Here is a 17036-nt window from a genome sequence, read left to right as displayed (position 1 = left end):
CGTGCTTTATCGTCCAGCTCCGGAGCTAGTTGTTGCTTGTCTGAGCGGTGATTGACTATAATGGCGACGCGATTATTCTGAGAGTAGTCTATGGCACCGTCTCTAGGTGATAAAGGATACATGTCGGAGGGTTTTTTCTGCATCGCAGACTATAATAATAAGGACAAGCAACATCGAAAAGGAGCACATTCACTCCAGCCACAGGGAGCCAGGAGAGCTTTATCCTGCTAGCTGCGATAGCTAGCAACTCCGCTCACTAGCCTGCTAAGTTGAAGAGGTGGGATTCAAGTGTGTGGACTGGAGGAGAGGGACTGGCAGTTTGCTGAGTACTGAGATCTATCTGCTCTAGCTGTTGGCTACTTTGGGGTATTAACTTCCTCACTGCCAGAGGCAACACTTGGACGCCACTGGCTCGAGGTTGATGCTAGCTTGTTGTAATACTTTTTGGGAGAGGATCCAGAATCCTTCTTGGGCAGCTAACTACAGCTACACACAGCTAACAGGCTAGCTTTGTGGATTGTTCCAGTCGCCTTCCTGTTAGGACTTGCTCTCGCTTGCGTTTGGAAACTCTCTACCAGTGCACACATAGTTGGCTAGCAAAGAGTGCTAGCTTGGTAACTTTTAAGGATTGTTGTACCATTGCGACATCTTTTCTTAAATGACCACCGGCAGGAATAACCGAGCCATGATGGAAGGAGTTGGAGCAAGAGTGGTTCGCGGACCTGACTGGAAGTGGGGGAAGCAGGATGGAGGAGAGGGTCATGTCGGCACCGTTAGGAGTTTTGAAAGTCCAGAGGAGGTGGTGGTTGTCTGGGATAACGGGACGGCTGCCAACTACCGTTGTTCTGGAGCTTATGACGTGAGGATATTAGACAGTGCTCCAACAGGTAACTTCACTTCCGCTGCCTGCTTCTGCTCGCACTTTCAGGCTGAGTTTTAGTCTCATGGAAGTGGCTTACAGTGTAACAGAGGGGTGCTCCGTTTGCAAGCTACGGGACTTTTTAAAATGTATTCATTTTTTTGGCTTAACTTGGGAGCTTTTTACAGTGTTTCTCAGAAGCAACTTACTTACAAATATTTTAAGAATATATAATAAGGTCACCATTTGAGACGAACTGCCCCATTTATATTTATATCCTGTCTGTACACAGGCAGTGAAAGCTTTGTATAGAAGGTATGAAAATAAGTCACTGTCGTAAACATATCATGACTCTGAACTTCACACTGCTTGGATAAACTTTTGTACTAATTATGTAAATGATTAGAAGCATGATGTGGTTTTAAGGACCAATAGCAATACATGTCAATCCAATTACTTCGTTCAGTACACGTCCCATTGACAGACATCCCATATCCGCCCCCTGGTTAGTCACTGGATAAGGAGCAGTTTCCTGCAGTAATTTACACTGTTGATCAACCTGTAAGGACATGCTGAAGGGGAAAAGATTTTAAGGAGCTGTAAAGGAAAAACAAATCCAACTGCCAGTATATTAATAAATCTGTTATCTTGCTCTTTTAATAGTATGAAGAATATGTCTCTTTTTGAACTGATAGCATGCACATTGTTGGTAGCAAGGTGCTGCTAAGTTGTTGCAGTAATATTACCGATGTGTACTGTGCACATTATTATGTTTAAATTACGACTAATTCTGCTCCCTCAGGCATCAAGCATGATGGAACCATGTGTGACACCTGCCGTCAACAGCCCATCATTGGTATTCGCTGGAAATGTGCAGAGTGCACCAATTACGACCTCTGCACAACCTGTTACCATGGAGACAAGCATCACCTGAGACACCGGTTCTACAGGATCACCACCCCAGGCAGCGAGAGGTTAGTTAATATTTATATAAAATTCTAGATTGCCATGTGAACAGAGGCGAAAAATCACATGAGGCAAAAGTGTGTCACATTTTATTCCCTGCTCTCTCATCTGTATGCAGCGATCGGCCCTTTACTACAGCTGTTTTCTAGTGTAATCTAACAATATTTGCTCTTATTGTTCCTCATCGTAGACCCAACAATTATAAAGTAGACATAGAGTAGACAGGTAATCCCTGTATTTAATTGTGATTGGCTGGTCTCCCCCTTTACACACTCTGTGTAGCTGTGTGTGTATGATATTTGTGGGTCTTTTGTGCACCCTGCATTTTAGGCAGACTGTGTCTATCTCTATGCTCCCAGCCCTCAGTTGCCTGGCAACAACTCAGCCTCACCTTAAGATCAGTCAGACCTTTTCAAAAATCATATTAGTGCAGTGTTTCCCATTTAGAGAACATATAATCTTTTTTTGTCTCCTGGAGGATGCATGCAGCTTCTTTTTCTTGTGTACTAGTAGTTGTCAGTTCAAGTGATTAGTCGACTAGTTTTTACAAATTTATGGTATTGTTTTCACGATTTAAAATATACCTTTAGGCAAAAGTATAGAGTTTTTGTCCATTTGATTTCAAAATGTATTTAAGGTTTAATTAAGCACTAGTAATAGAATCAAGTGATTTCCCTTTAGTGCAAGGTCAGATCCCCTTGGGTCTCTATGAAAAAAAACTGCTTGAGATGGTGTCAGCGCATTATAGAGTAATGAAAAATATTTTATAAGTTGGCAAACAAAACAACACACCTGCCAACAACAGTTTGTGATGGTGTTAAGTGGGAAATGTTAGGCGTTTTACTTTTTTGAAGTTTAGACAAAGTATTGCTGCAGAGTTTGTTTTTATTCCATTGAAATGTGATAGTACTGAATTATTATAAAGTATGTTTTGAATTAAGATTTCAGAACTTTTTCAGATTGATTTTTATAGACACATTGTGCACATGAGGAATAGCAGTTTGTTAGGTATTTGACACCTTACATTAAATTAATAAAATAGAAATATACACTTATTATAAATGCTTCAGGATGTGAAAAAATAACATTAGGCATGTAAAATCCAGTGTTTTCACATTATTTAGTTTTCAGAGAGTGACTCTACAACACTTTATATTAGGGCTGTTAGATATAACGATATATATCGGATGACGATATAAAAACATCTATCGTTTCATTTTACGCTATCGTTTGTTTCGTGGTGTCACAAAATAAACTGTTTACGGCAATTTTTTTTCATCATTTTGATGGTCACTGTAGTGGCTATATTAATTTCTTAAAGTACTCTCTTTCTCTTGTATTTAATATAACCACACTACAGACGGACAAGCGCCTGTTTTTATGCGTTGTCGTTAGCAACAACAACGTTAAAACCACCGCATGTCCGCTTTTTTATTTTCCATATAAACCTTTCACAATAAAGCTCAAGATCCTGTTGAGACTTTTCAAAATAAACTGAATCACGTGAAAGAGTATGCAGAGTGTTTACGGATGAAAAGCAAAAAAGAGCCGTCAGGCTTTTTCCTGCAGCACACTGTGTAATAAATACTCACAAAGAAAACTGCGGTCGTTACAACTTATGTCTAAAAATACATAGTTTCATACATCGTTAAAACACTCGACTGGCATGACGCCCAGCTGGAAACACTTCACGCAAGTCGAGCTGCCCGAGATTCACAGAATTTACAGAAAATGTTACATTTTTGTGATTTATATCGTTATCTGGACGATAGATGTCTTATATCGGGATATGAGATTTTGGTCATATCACACAGCCCTACTTTATATTGTTATCAGTATTTACCTGAAGTTGATGTTGACAGTCAGATTGAATTGTGCCACTGTGTGCCCCATTGTTTTTGTTTTTGGGCTTTGTCTGTTGAAAGCTAATTTTATTGTCTGAAAATACCTTTTAAAAAATTCTAGAGAGATGGGTAAGATCATGTAACTCACAATTTTGGTTTTACTGTAAAGGAAGTGGTAGGATTACAGTAAAGACTCTTCAAGAAGTACTGACACTGTCAGCAACCTTAGCTAATGTTACAAAAACATCTTTTATTTGTCATGAATCCTTCACAAGGAACTGCGTGCATTAAACAGCTGACAGCAGGAGCATATGACATCTGATGCGATCAGTCTTTTCTGTCTTATTCACCAAAATCAAATTAATGTGCCAAATCGCCTGTTTACAGGTGACATGGTTTATGTGGGAAAACGAATTTTGTTTTTATATCCTTTATCTGAATTCCTGCTTTGATAAATTTTTCAGAAGTTGAAAGTAGGGCTGGGCCATATTATACCGTTCACGGTAATACCGGTATAATGTTAGGCAACGATAGGAAAATGAAATATCGCGATAGAATATGAGTAAAACGCGCATGCGCAGTGCCTTTGTTTTCATACGCACATGGCCGATTGTTGAGTGAAACAGATGAACCAGAATTGGTTTGTAAAAATGGTGCAACTTCAGTGATGTGGAACTGGTTTGGTGTTTGTCCGTCAGATACACAACAAAGCACATTTTTTTGCAGAACATGCAAGCGGCCGTCGTTATTGTCGTATTTGTCGGACTAAGATGCTCTTAAATCTGGGAGTAATCTGGGTCCTAAACTCAGTACACTTCAGGTCAAACAAACACTGCAGCATCACTGAGAGTTAACTGTCTAAATTCTTTCATCTTTAATAAAACGATCAGCATTGCTGCTTTACCAGGTGTAACAATTCAGTTTAACTTCCAGGCATCCATGAAAACAAAATTTATTACATTTAACGGAGTTAGAAGTTAGCAGGAAGCTAGCGGAAGTTAGCTCGCTAGTTTCGCTAGTTACCTAAGCATGATATAGCATGTTCTGACTGAGAGATTTCTGTCACTTCCAACATAAATGAAGGCAGGAAACTAAACAGCAGTGACGTTTGTAGGGTTACTGAAGTTGGGCTAGCTGGTATATAATGATGTGCTACGTGATCGCTAGCGACACAGCTATGTTAGCATAACATAAACAGTGAAGCTGGAGGATGAACACTAAGGTTCCTCATGGTTAGAGACAAATGCAATCGCATGGCAGGATGCTGTAAACGGACCAAACGTCAGTCAGGAGAACAACTGAGATAATCCATCCACAATACAAGGCTAGTCATTAATATACTGCAACAACATGGGAATAGAGCAGCTGCCAGAGAATTCAACATCAATGAATCAATGGTACAGAAGTGGAGGAAGCAAGAAGAATGAGTTTAATAAAGTTTGATTTATCTAACTGCTTTGTTTAGCTCAATGTGCCTTATGGTCCAAAAAATACGTACTGCACACTACAGTTTAATGTTGCAAAGCACCTCTTTTTAACTTCAGTGGATATTATATATGGTTATGCTCAGGATATGTCAGCCCATTTCTACTGGAAATGCCTTTTGGTTAAACTTTCAGCAAGGAATTTGCATTTGCACTGTTACATTTTTATAAAGCTTTAATGTACATAAAAACCAGCTTCTTGTTTAAGTGAAAATTAATGGAAGGTTGTCTTTTTGTGCTAGTAATGTTGTGGAGTATTTTGTCTCGCATCAATTATATCGTCAGTTATATCGTTATCGCAAATTTTCAAATGTATATCGTGATAAATATTTTTGGCCATATCGCCCTGCTCTAGTTGAAAGTAGAAACTTTGTTACTAAATAATTCACACACAGGTAAGATCAGGTCAGATTGAAGAAAAGAATTTTACTCTGCCTTGCCCTCTATCAGAGAATCTTTAAGTTTTATAGACTAAGTGCCAACATATGTTTGAGAGCAAAAAAGTGTACCTGAACAGTCTGAGTAATATCCTGCAGGATTTTCCATTGATTTATAGTTTTGTATTTTTTTTTTTAGTGTTAGAGAGGTTTTCTCTGCTATGACAACAAGAACAGAAGAGTTGAAATGGAAGAGAAATTCTCTTCTGGTCTCACCCCGAGCTGTCGGATCACAGTTGCTCATGGGCTGAGCTTAAAGTTATCAGGGGGCTCCTCTCTGTGCTGTAGATGAAGAGTAAGGATGCTTATTTTGTTGGAAGAGTATTTACTACGCTGCTGACGTCGACTGAGAAAATTGTCAGGCGGTGGAAGGAATACTTCGAGGACCTCCTTAATCCCACTGACACGTCTTCCGAGGAGGAAGCAGAGTCTGGGGATGAGGGGAATGACCCGCCAATTTCCGGGGGCGAGGTCACTGAGGCAGTTAAACAACTCCTTGGTGGCAGAGCCCCTGGTGTTGATGAGGTCCGCCCCGAGTTCCTGAAGGCTCTGGACGTTGTAGGGCTGTCCTGGTTGACACGCCTCTGCAATGTTGCGTGGAGATCAGGGGCAGTACCTGTGGACTGGCAGACCGGGGTGGTGGTCCCCATCTTCAAGAAAGGGGACCGGAGGGTGTGTTCCAACTACAGGGGGATCACACTCCTCAGCCTCCCTGGGAAAGTCTATGCCAGGGTGCTGGAAAGGAGAGTTCGTCCGTTAGTCGAACCTCGGATACAGGAGGAACAATGCGGTTTTCGTCCTGGTCGCGGAACACTGGACCAGCTCTTTATCCTCTCCAGGATACTTGAGGGTGCATGGGAGTTTGCCCAACCAGTCTACATGTGTTTTGTGGACTTGGAGAAGGCATTCGACCGTGTCCCTCGGGGTGTCCTGTGGGAGGTGTTGCGGGAATATGGGGTGTCTGGCCCATTGCTACGGGCCATTCGATCCCTATACAACCGTTGCAAGAGCTTGGTTCGCATTGCCGGCAATAAGTCGGACTCGTTCCCGGTGGGTGATGGGCTCCGCCAGGGCTGCCCTTTGTCTCCGGTTCTGTTCATAATTTTTATGGACAGGATTTCTAGGCGCAGCCAAGTGGCGGAGGGCTTTCGCTTTGGTGGCCTCAGAATCTCATCTCTGATTTTTGCAGATGATGTGGTTCTGTTGGCTTCATCGGGTGAGGGCCTCCAGCTCGCACTGGAGCGGTTCGCAGCCGAGTGTGAAGCAGCGGGAATGAGGATCAGCACCTCCAAATCTGAGGCCATGGTTCTCAGCCGGAAAAGGGTGGAGTGCCCACTCCGGGTCGGGGATGAGTTCCTGCCCCAAGTGGAGGAGTTCAAGTATCTCGGGGTCTTGTTCGCGAGTGATGGGAGAAGGGAGCTGGAGATCGACAGACGGATTGGGGCTGCAGCTGCAGTAATGCGGACGCTGCACCGGTCCGTCGTGGTGAAGAGGGAGCTGAGTGTAAAAGCGAAGCTCTCAATTTACCGGTCGATCTACGTCCCTACCCTCACCTATGGCCACGAGCTGTGGGTAGTGACCAAAAGAACGAGATCGCGGATACAAGCGGCAGAAATTAGCTTCCTCCGAAGGGTGGCTGGCCTCTCCCTTAGAGACAGGGTGAGAAGTTCGGCCATCCGGGAGGGGCTCAGAGTAGAGCAGCTGCTGCTCCACATCGAAAGGAGCCAGCTGAGGTGGTTCGGGCATCTGACAAGGATGCCCCCTGGGCGCCTCCTGGGTGAGGTGTTCCAGGCATGTCCCACCGGGAGGAGGCCCCGGGGCAGACCCAGGACACGCTGGAGAGATTATATCTCTCGGCTGGCCTGGGAACGCCTTGGTATTCCCCCGGATAAGCTGGAGGAGGTGGCTGGGGAGAGGGAGGTCTGGGCCTCTTTGCTTAGGCTGCTGCCCCCGCGACCCGGCCCCGGACAAAGCGGATGAAAATGGATGGATGGAGTATTTACTTCCTAAATTGCACAACCAGCACTTGACTGTGATTCCACTTATACCGTCAGTACTCTGATGCATCCATTTCAGGCCTATATTAGCTAAACACCGTAGTTTAGTAAATGAACACATGGTCCAACAGCTGGCAGACTTTTCAACTGCATTTCCCCTGAGACAGACATTGCATAATGTACAATGGGTGCTTGAGGACTCCCTGACTCACACTGCTCCTACTGCATGGAGGAGTGTTTTGTTACACCACATTAGATTCTCTCAGTAACTGCTGAGGAGGGAGTGGTTAGAGGCCACAAGCTGTTTGCATTGGTTAGACCTACACTGTCCAGCTGCTGTGCCTACCAAGACTCGTATGGTCTTTGATTGTTAGAGCTCTGTCTGAGGTTTTATTTGCCAATATCTATTAATTTGTTTTCCTTATAGCTATGCTGGTGTTTTGAGCATGCCTCAGAGCATTGTAATGGTGTGTTTGAGTACTTCTTACTTTTCATTTGCTGTGCCAAAAATTTAGTGTCTGATTTTGAGTGCATAAAAACTTTTTGTGTTCTAGAGAGCTAATCGCTATTCACTGTGACATTGTGTGTTTGTGATTTTAAAAAATACCTGAGAAGATGGTAGTAGGAAGGGCAGCTGTCACAGTGCTGCTGTGGTTAGCCCTGCTGCCTCACAGCTAAAAGGTTCTGGGTTGTTTGGCGCATCACTGTGTGGAGGTTGTATGCTCTCCCCCGTGTGGGTTTCCTCTGGGGAAACCCACACGAGAAACCCACACGGTTTCCTCTGGGGACTACAGCTTCCTCCCACACTGCAAAAAACATGCATGTTAGTTTGACTGGTAATTCTAAATTGTGTTAAATACATGAAGTTCAGTAAAGCTCTGTTTGAATGCATTTGTGTTTTTGGCTGTAGTGTAAAGTTCCTTGAGTGGTCAGTAAGACTAGAAAATAAAATCAATTCCAGTCCCTTTCTAACTGCTTTAGCTGGGAATTTGCGATGTAACATATGGCGTACCCTACGGTATACCCTACACACCTCCCTAGAAGTTAACTACACATCAGGTCGATGTGGCCTACAGCTATTGATTCTATCGATTCGTCCTCTACATTTCCAGCTACTTTTTTGCCAAAGTTTAAAAATTTATCAGTGAGAGAATAACAATTATTGTCTCAAAATAAAGAATAATAATCATAGCATCAATATAAGGACTCATAAACGTCAGCAGATTCCTGGAGGGAGATTGCCAAAACTATCGGAATGAATGTGAAGGATTTTACAAAGAAGTGGGGAAATAAGAGCTGGGACCCAGAAGGGAAAAAAGTCCCAGCATTTTATTTATTTCTATTGGATCGCTGGCACTGCGTGTAAAACACCAGGATATGATCACACGGTAAATACTGGCGACAACGTCAAACACTTCCATAGGTTACATTACAGGCTCTACAAAATTGCCAGCAAAAGTCTGTATCCAGCCTAACTGTGACAGAAGTCTTTTGTTTATTATCTTTTACTTCAATCAAACACGAGGTGCTGAGTGACAAAAGAGGATGGTAACAGCGTCCCATGTACTGAAAGTGAAGTTGGACAGAAGGCACACAGTTAAGGACGAGCTGTGGCTGGAGGAATAGTGGCATATAATTTAGTAATTATTGTACGACAGGCACGCCTCTGCAGTATTTACACATAATTAAAATGCATGTGAGTTGATCCACCTAAACACAGTTTGCTTGTCCAAATAAACAATAATGGTCTACATTTATAAAACGTATTTTGTCTTGACAGAGTACTTTTGGAGTCACGTCGCAAGTCAAAGAAAATCACAGCCAGAGGAATCTTTGCTGGTGGTCGGGTTGTGAGAGGAGTCGACTGGCAGTGGGAAGACCAGGATGGAGGGAATGGGAGGAGAGGAAAGGTAAGGGAAGCTGCCAGAAAAATTGGAGTTTCTAACTGTGCCTTTTTTCCCCTTCCCTCCCCAAGCCAAAAGCAAGCAATGTACCAATTTTCTAGAATGGCAAAGCGATGTGCTTTCAGTGCCTACTAACTATTCCTAGCTTTACGGAGAAGGACAGATGAGCAATTTTATAAATAAAATTGCTCATCTGAGAGCTCATCTGGGTCCCAGTCACTTGGTAACAATGGTAATAAAAAGACAGGAAATTTGTCTCCACTAAATCCTGTTTCACAAGTGAGCTTTGTTTGTTCAGATAAATATGCATGATTATTAATGGGTAGCGTTGAGAAATGCAGGCAAAACTGTCTCTGCCTTATTTTAAAGTTGTACAACTAAAAGGATTATAAATCCTTGGAGGTAATACAGGCCTAGCAAACCTGCCAGAGAAATCTCAAAGATCTTTTTCACAAAAAATCCTAGGCAGGAAAAAAAAACAATCTTACATCCCAGGATATGGTTTGGTTGAAAAACAAAGCACAGTAGCCTGAAACAAAACAGGAAGTTCACTGCTTGACTCAACATGTTAGGAGCGTAACACAAAGAGATCAGTCCATTACTGCTCCTTCTATACTTTTAAGTTTCTGTGGACAGCAAAAGGAAATTTAAAAAGCAAAATTAGAAAACAAGGTGACAATTGATTGTAAAGATTGAGCTGCATTTTCCATAAGAACTGACTTGAATCAAGATGAAACCAAGGCTCACTGCACCAGCATAAGGTGTGACAGCAGGTCTGAGGATTTTATCCTGGTGTGTAACAGCAGTCAGGGTACCGTTAGCTTACATATGGAGATCTGTGGAATCTGCCCGTCGCTGACCCACTGCCAAACCGGTCATACTGGATGATGTTGCAGGCCAGTGTAACATTTGCCTGGGTGTCTCCAGACTCTTTAATGTCGGTCACATGTGCTCGGTGTAAACCTGATCTCATCTGTAGCGAGAACTGGGTGCCTGTGGTGGACCTGTCAGTTCTGATGTTCTCTGGTGAATGCCAGTTGAGTTGCACAGCATGGGCCTGTGAGCACTAAGGTGTCCCAAGGATGCTGGAACACCTTCATATGTCCCGACGTTATGTGTTTGCGTCACTTGGTCAGAAACGTGCATGTGAATAACCTGCTGGAGATCATTTTGTAGCACTCTGGCAGTGCTTCTTCTGTTCCTCCTCACACAACCAAGCCAATACAGATTCTGTTGCTGGGTTCATGCCCTTCCAGAGCCCAGTCCAGTTCCCCCCATGTAATGGGGGTATTGTTACAGCACTTTTGGATGAGGTATCCTGGAAGAGCTGGACTACCTGTGCTGCAGGTGTTCTCTGATGCTACCTGATGTAACAAGGAAACAAAAAGCAAAGCTAAAGAAAAATAAGTGAGCAGGGTTAAGGAAAGAGTATTATATGTCTGCCATGTTTAAAACTCCATTCTCTACAATGTGATGACTGGGTGTTCCCTTAATGTTTTTTTGAGCAGTGCACATCTACATGTATCCCTTCAGCATTTTTCCAAATGTTTTTTATCAGAAGTCATGTTGGTGTTATCTCACATCGCAGGTTTTCTGCATGTTGTGCGGGCCTGTTGTGGTAACCACAGGGGGAGGAAGAGGCGTGGATGTGCACAATACGGCCATAATCAAGAGCAGACATAATTGTACAGTTGTCTTCACGAGTAGAAAATGAGAAACAGGATTTGTTTCTATACAAAAATCCAACTTTACCCTTCAATTTAGTTGTCAGGTCCTCCACACAGGACTGGTAATAACCTTGTGTGCGTCACTGAAACGCCTGTTTTCCTCCCCTTAGGTTCACGCTGCTGATTCCTGTTCATCTTTTCTGTGATTATAAACACTTTTTCTTTGCTGCAGGTTATTCTAGCCTTAAATATGTCATTAGAAAGTAATGCGATGTCTGATGAGGTTGAATTTGTTTAGCCCAGTCTATTTAGATTTATGCTCTTGCTGTGCTGTAAAGTGCGTGTATTTTGACTCTGGTCCAGTCCCCAGAGTATTCAATTTAAGAGTCCCTCTAGGCAATTTAAGACTTCATTTTGCTGTGTTATTTAATGGCATATCTCATTACAGTTTTATGATGCTGTAAGCAGTATGCTCTCCAGAAAACCACTATTACATGTCCTCCAGCTTAGCTATTCTGTTAGGTTAGCATGAATATTACCTCCTAAGGCCCATTAATCAATTAACACTGGAAGGGGGCTGAACATAATTTAATAGTTTGTTTTCTGTATTTACTTAAGGCACAGCCTTTAATTAAAGAAATAATTTATTCCTCCACAGCATCTCCTCGGCGATATGAAAGCTCTGAGCTGCTTCTGATGAGGAGAGAATTGTCTTGTAAAAATCCTTATTTCTTTCAAAGCAGAATGGATTTTGAAGTCCAATATTCATAGCTTATTGCTTTTTTATTTTTATTTTTTATGCCTGTAACGCATCATTTTAGTTAGCTTACAGCTAAAAGTCATGTTCTCATAACAAATGTATATGTATAGCATTATTGATGGTTTAATCCAGTGAATACTAAATCAAAAAAAGGATCTTTAAAGACGCTGTTGGGGTCTTTAGTGATAGTTTTATCATTACACTGGACCTACAAGCTAGTCAAGAATAGCCTGACTGATTTCCACTCACTCCCCTCTAATTATAAAACTTGGATCCACACACTGAGAAGTTTAGCGCAGCCAGCTACTTGGAGTTTATTAATATTTTAATAGTGCATCACCACAAGAACAAGAACAGCCTTCTCTCTGGGAACGAATGGCACTTGGCGTTATTATATTTATCATGTACAAATATATGTTTTTTGTTTTTTTTTATATCTCTGTGTAAACGAGGGTCTGGTAGTGGTGGGAGTGTCTTTGTAAGGCAGTTTCTTGTATGTTTCCAAAGTGTGTAAAAACAAGCAAGTGGGAACTTGGGACATGGTGTCAGATGACACTTTGTTACAACTGTGTAATGGTGCTTTAATATCAGTGTACTGATGCTCAGGGATTTATAGAGATTTAAAAATAAATAACTCCAATAAGAAAAGCAACAACACATGATACTTGATTTTTTTTTTTAGTTAAAACCTCACTCGTGTTTTTTATAAACGTGCTTTGTCTGCACTTTGGCTAAACGACGCCTATTTTTTCTTTCTTTTTAAACAAACACTATTTGTTTATTTGTTTTCATTAAAATACCCTTGGAGGTTGCACAGGTCTAAATAACTGTGGAAACAATAAAAGGTTTAGCATTGACTGTGAAAATGCAAATTCAGGAAGAACAAAATCATAATCTAATTGTGACCCAACACATCAACACCTAATTGGGTTTGTGCTTGATTAGTCCCACCCCTAATATTTCTTAGTGTTTAGGGAATAAGCTTTCCTTTAAAAACTCAGTAACTGGACAACTTGCAGAGAATGTGAAACAACGTAGTACTGTGCAAGAGTCTTGGGGAGATTCACATTACCCTTCAGTTGATACACTTTACTGAAGCCTCATCAGAAATGATCTCATTGGAAGGGTGGCTGTCAAGAAGCCATTCTTAAGTAGGGGAAACAGGAAGAAGAGGCTGAGGTATGCCAAATTAAACAAGAACTAGATTGCAAATCAGAGGGAACAGATCTCATGGAGTTATGAATCCAAATTTTAAGTCTTTGGTTCAAGTTGTCTACAGCCGTCTGTAAAACACGGTGGAGGCTCTGTCAAGGTTTGGGATTCTCTCTATCAACCCACTGTGCACTACCATCTGCAAAGCAACATATTGGCAATGGCTTCATTTTTCAGCAGCAAAAACATACTTGCTTAGAAAAACACTCAGAGGAACACTTTCAGTAATGGATGGGCCTCCTCAGAGCCTGGACCTCCATATTATTAGAGCAGTGTGGGCTCATCTTGACAAAGAACTGAGCAAAAGGGAGCCAAAACCCAGAGAAGAGCTTTGGTGTTTTACAAACCTTTGCTGTATATTCCTTGTATGTTTGCTGTTTTATTTTCATGTAATTCAGATTAAATGTGTCCTCTGCTGTTTCTCATCTTCTCCCTCCTCTCTCTACAGGTAACAGAGATCCAGGACTGGAGTGCGGCCAGCCCTCACAGCGCTGCCTACGTACTGTGGGACAACGGGGCCAAGAACCTGTACAGAGTTGGGTTTGAGGGAATGGTGAGCAAACTTCTAGTATGAACCTCATGCTCACTAACTCCCTCACACAGACGGATTCACACAAAAGATCAGCTGTCAGTTGGCTTTTGTATCTAACCGTGGAGCTGAGGCTCTTTCTTTTACTGCCAGGCCTTTGTGAGAGACACGCAGCCAGCGTGAGTACGGCACTATTGTCCAGGCAGCTGGAAGGGGGAGGTATCTGCATGATAAAGGCAATCTGTTCCTTCTGCTTTATAAGGGGACACGGTGAACATGGCGGTCAACTTTAGAAAGGGGGGACATTCTCCTGGGGATGTCATGGGCTCAGCTACACACGCGTTCCAGATGAAAAGCGTGTCCTTCATTGGTGCAGACTGCCTCTTCCTTTTTATGAAAGCGGCCAATCGGGTTTCTCAGTTGCATAACAGATTTGTCCTTTGTTATTCTAATAGATTGAAAGGAAGGTAGGTGGCATCTGCCTTTGGATTAAGTAAATCATGGATTAGACCCCCGTATTGACGGTTTTATTTCGGCTTTATTTTATGAAGATCGGATAAATCCTTCAAAGGAATAAAAAAGAATTGCAGCTTACTGTATTTTCCAAACGCAGCGTGAGAGGCCAAAGCGTTTCCTCTGTTGCGATGCCTGCTTCATGTGCACAGTACTATAAGATCAAACACATCCCGCTGGATATGCAGTCTAAGAGACAGTTATTAATTTACTGAGACGTGTTGCAGTCATGACTTTGGCGATCCATCAGTTCAGAGGAGCGTTTGCACTGTCTTATGATGATCTCTGCCCTCTAACTCTGCTACAGTGGATGCACATCTGAGTCATCACAAATGATATGATGCTTTCTCCGTGTAGCAGTATAGTGTTTCAGTTTCCTGCCATATACCATGTTGCTTAGGGCACTGATATTGTGGGTATTGTAGGCAACTGATGTGCCTCTGCAACTGAAGTGCATAAATTCTCAGTGTCATTATCCATCACTATTCCCCTCTAATGGAATTACCTTGGTTAATTATGTAACCCGTTCCATCTTTTTTTCCCCTTTTAGTCGGACCTCAAATGTGTCCAGGATGCCAAAGGAGGGACATTTTACAGAGACCACTGTCCGGTTTTAGGTAAGCAAGCCGGTGATATGTGTCTGCGTCGTTATTGCACCAATTTGTTCACCTAGCGTGCTGGTGCAGTGAATTCAAGGACATTCGAGGAGTTTTTCTTGTAGTAAAGTCTGTGTGGCCACTAGATGTCAGCACTACATAGTCACATGGCTCCAAAACCAGGTATAGACTCAGGTCATGCAGTTACAGTGTTCAGGTACTCGTGGAATAAATTGTCTTTCTGGGTTTAAAACTGCAACAAATTTTGATGTGTAGTATATACAATCACTCTGCAGTGCTGCCTCTCTTCAGGGCAACTCGTGCAAATCACATTTTTAATAAATCTAACGTTACCTTAATCGTCTCAGGTGAACAGAATGGCAACAGAAATCCTGGTGGCCTTCAGATTGGGGACCTGGTAAACATTGATCTGGATCTCGAGATTGTACAGTCCCTCCAGCATGGACACGGAGGGTGGACTGACGGCATGTTTGAGACGCTCACGACCACCGGCACAGTGTGCGGCATCGATGAGGATCACGACATTGTGGTTCAGTACCCCAGCGGGAACAGGTGCAGCGCTTGACATGGAGGCTCGGAATAATTGATTTACTTATTTTTTAGTATTTGACTACTAAAAAACATATTTCTTAGTTTTAGATAACCCCTTCCACTTAAGGTCATTCAGAAGCAGCAAAACACTTCTCAGCACATCTTCACCGTAGGATGTAATTATGCTTTTTAACACTCGAGAGAAGAGACTCTCAATAAATTAGCAGTCAATTTCTAGTGAAATGCATAATTAAAGTGGATTTTCTGTGAATGTAAAAGCACTTTGTCGCTTCTAGTGTTTATTAAATGTTCTCAACATGCTCTTTGATAGTGATCATAGATATACCTCGATCAAGTTCTTTTGGGAGTCGTTTAATATTGGGCATGTGGACCAGTAATGTAAAAGCGGTCTAAATTTAGCTCACTTTATTTTTATTACGTTGATGAGCTTAAATTATTCAAATGCTGTGAAGATAATTACTGGGGAGAAGACCTTTCAGACTTCTGCTCTGTTGGAGGTATAGATGCGCTTTCTCTGCTTTTTTTTTTTTTTTTTTTGCAGTTTAATTACACAGTGAGGCTTATATCACTCTGTAACACGTTTGCCTAACACACGAACAAGAGGAGCAGACCCTCAGAGGGGTTGCATCAGGAAGGGCATCCGGTGTAAAATGTGGGCTAAATTCAATATGCAGATACATCCACTGTGACTATCCCTTGTGGGTAAGGGAGTAGCTGAAAGAAGCTTGTTACAGAGTGATACTTCCTTGCTTCACATACCATCTTTGAATGAGTCCTGACTGATTTTAAAAAAGCAAATTCAATAACAGCAATTTTTTTTTTACTATAGTTTTTTTTGCATTCATTAATATTGCCTAGAATTATGTTGTTGAAATAAATCCAAATTAAATAATGTTGTAAATTAAAGGATGTTTAAAATGAAAAGTTCCTAGCTAGACAATTCATGCACCATTTTTGTTTCACCAAAGCAAAAAAAAGAAAAAAGTTTGCCCCTTTTTTTTTTTTTTTTTTTTTTTTTTTTTTTTTGCAAGCTTTGTGTCAGAAATCAAACATCAGTGAAGCCTGAACACTTTATGCTCTCACATTCACGTCTGGGGAGAAATGCTTGCATTAATTCAGAAGAAATGCTCCCATTTTGCCCATTTATTGGTGCCTTATTATTTATTGCTCCAGCGTAGCTTGCTCAAATTCTATACCTCACATCAGCTATCACAGTTTAGGGGAGCTAGTCGGTGTTGCTTGAATGCATCGCTCTCTCTGTCCTCAGATGGACGTTCAACCCAGCAGTGCTGACAAAGGCTAACGTAGTGCGCAGTGGCGAAGTCGCAGCTGGTGCAGAGGGAGGCACTTCCCAGTTCCATGTGGGAGACCTGGTCCAGATCTGCTACGACATTGACCGCATCAAGTTACTACAAAGAGGCCATGGAGAATGGGCTGAGGCGATGCTGCCTGTAAGAGTTTAATAGATTTTCACACTGATTTGTGCAGAGTTGACCGCACTCACAGTCACGTTGAGGCTGTTACATTAATAGAAACAGGAAATAAATGTGGACATGTTTAAATAAATTTTTTATGGTTAAGGATTTGCTGGGGAAAAAAAAATTAAATTTATTTAATAAATGTGTATAGATAAATACAATTTTTCTACAAAGAGGGACATGTAATGAAATTATTCATTGTAGCTACATTTGTCTT

At 41.9% G+C, this 17036-nt stretch overlaps 1 protein-coding gene across 4 annotated transcripts in view; it reads left to right on the top strand.

Moving 5' to 3' along the window:
• mib1 (MIB E3 ubiquitin protein ligase 1) overlaps window positions 1-17036 on the top strand; it is a 61502-nt gene continuing 44466 nt past the window's right edge. For all 4 annotated transcript variants that reach the window (XM_085390201.1, XM_085390200.1, XM_085390199.1 and 1 more), the window contains exons 1-7: window positions 1-887; window positions 1662-1833; window positions 9368-9497; window positions 13579-13683; window positions 14723-14789; window positions 15137-15341; window positions 16609-16792. In XM_085390201.1, coding sequence (XP_085246327.1) covers window positions 659-887; window positions 1662-1833; window positions 9368-9497; window positions 13579-13683; window positions 14723-14789; window positions 15137-15341; window positions 16609-16792 — 1092 coding nt within the window. In that variant the 5' untranslated portion in view covers window positions 1-658. The remainder of the gene's footprint in view (window positions 888-1661; window positions 1834-9367; window positions 9498-13578; window positions 13684-14722; window positions 14790-15136; window positions 15342-16608; window positions 16793-17036) is intronic.

This window comes from Rhamphochromis longiceps, linkage group LG18 (assembly GCF_057381845.1).
Source record: "Rhamphochromis longiceps isolate RC_006_pf linkage group LG18, R_longiceps_female_GT1.1, whole genome shotgun sequence".
Lineage (NCBI taxonomy): Eukaryota > Metazoa > Chordata > Actinopteri > Cichliformes > Cichlidae > Rhamphochromis > Rhamphochromis longiceps.
Note: the sequence above shows the minus strand (reverse complement) of the source record. Positions and strands in the feature narration are given on the sequence as shown.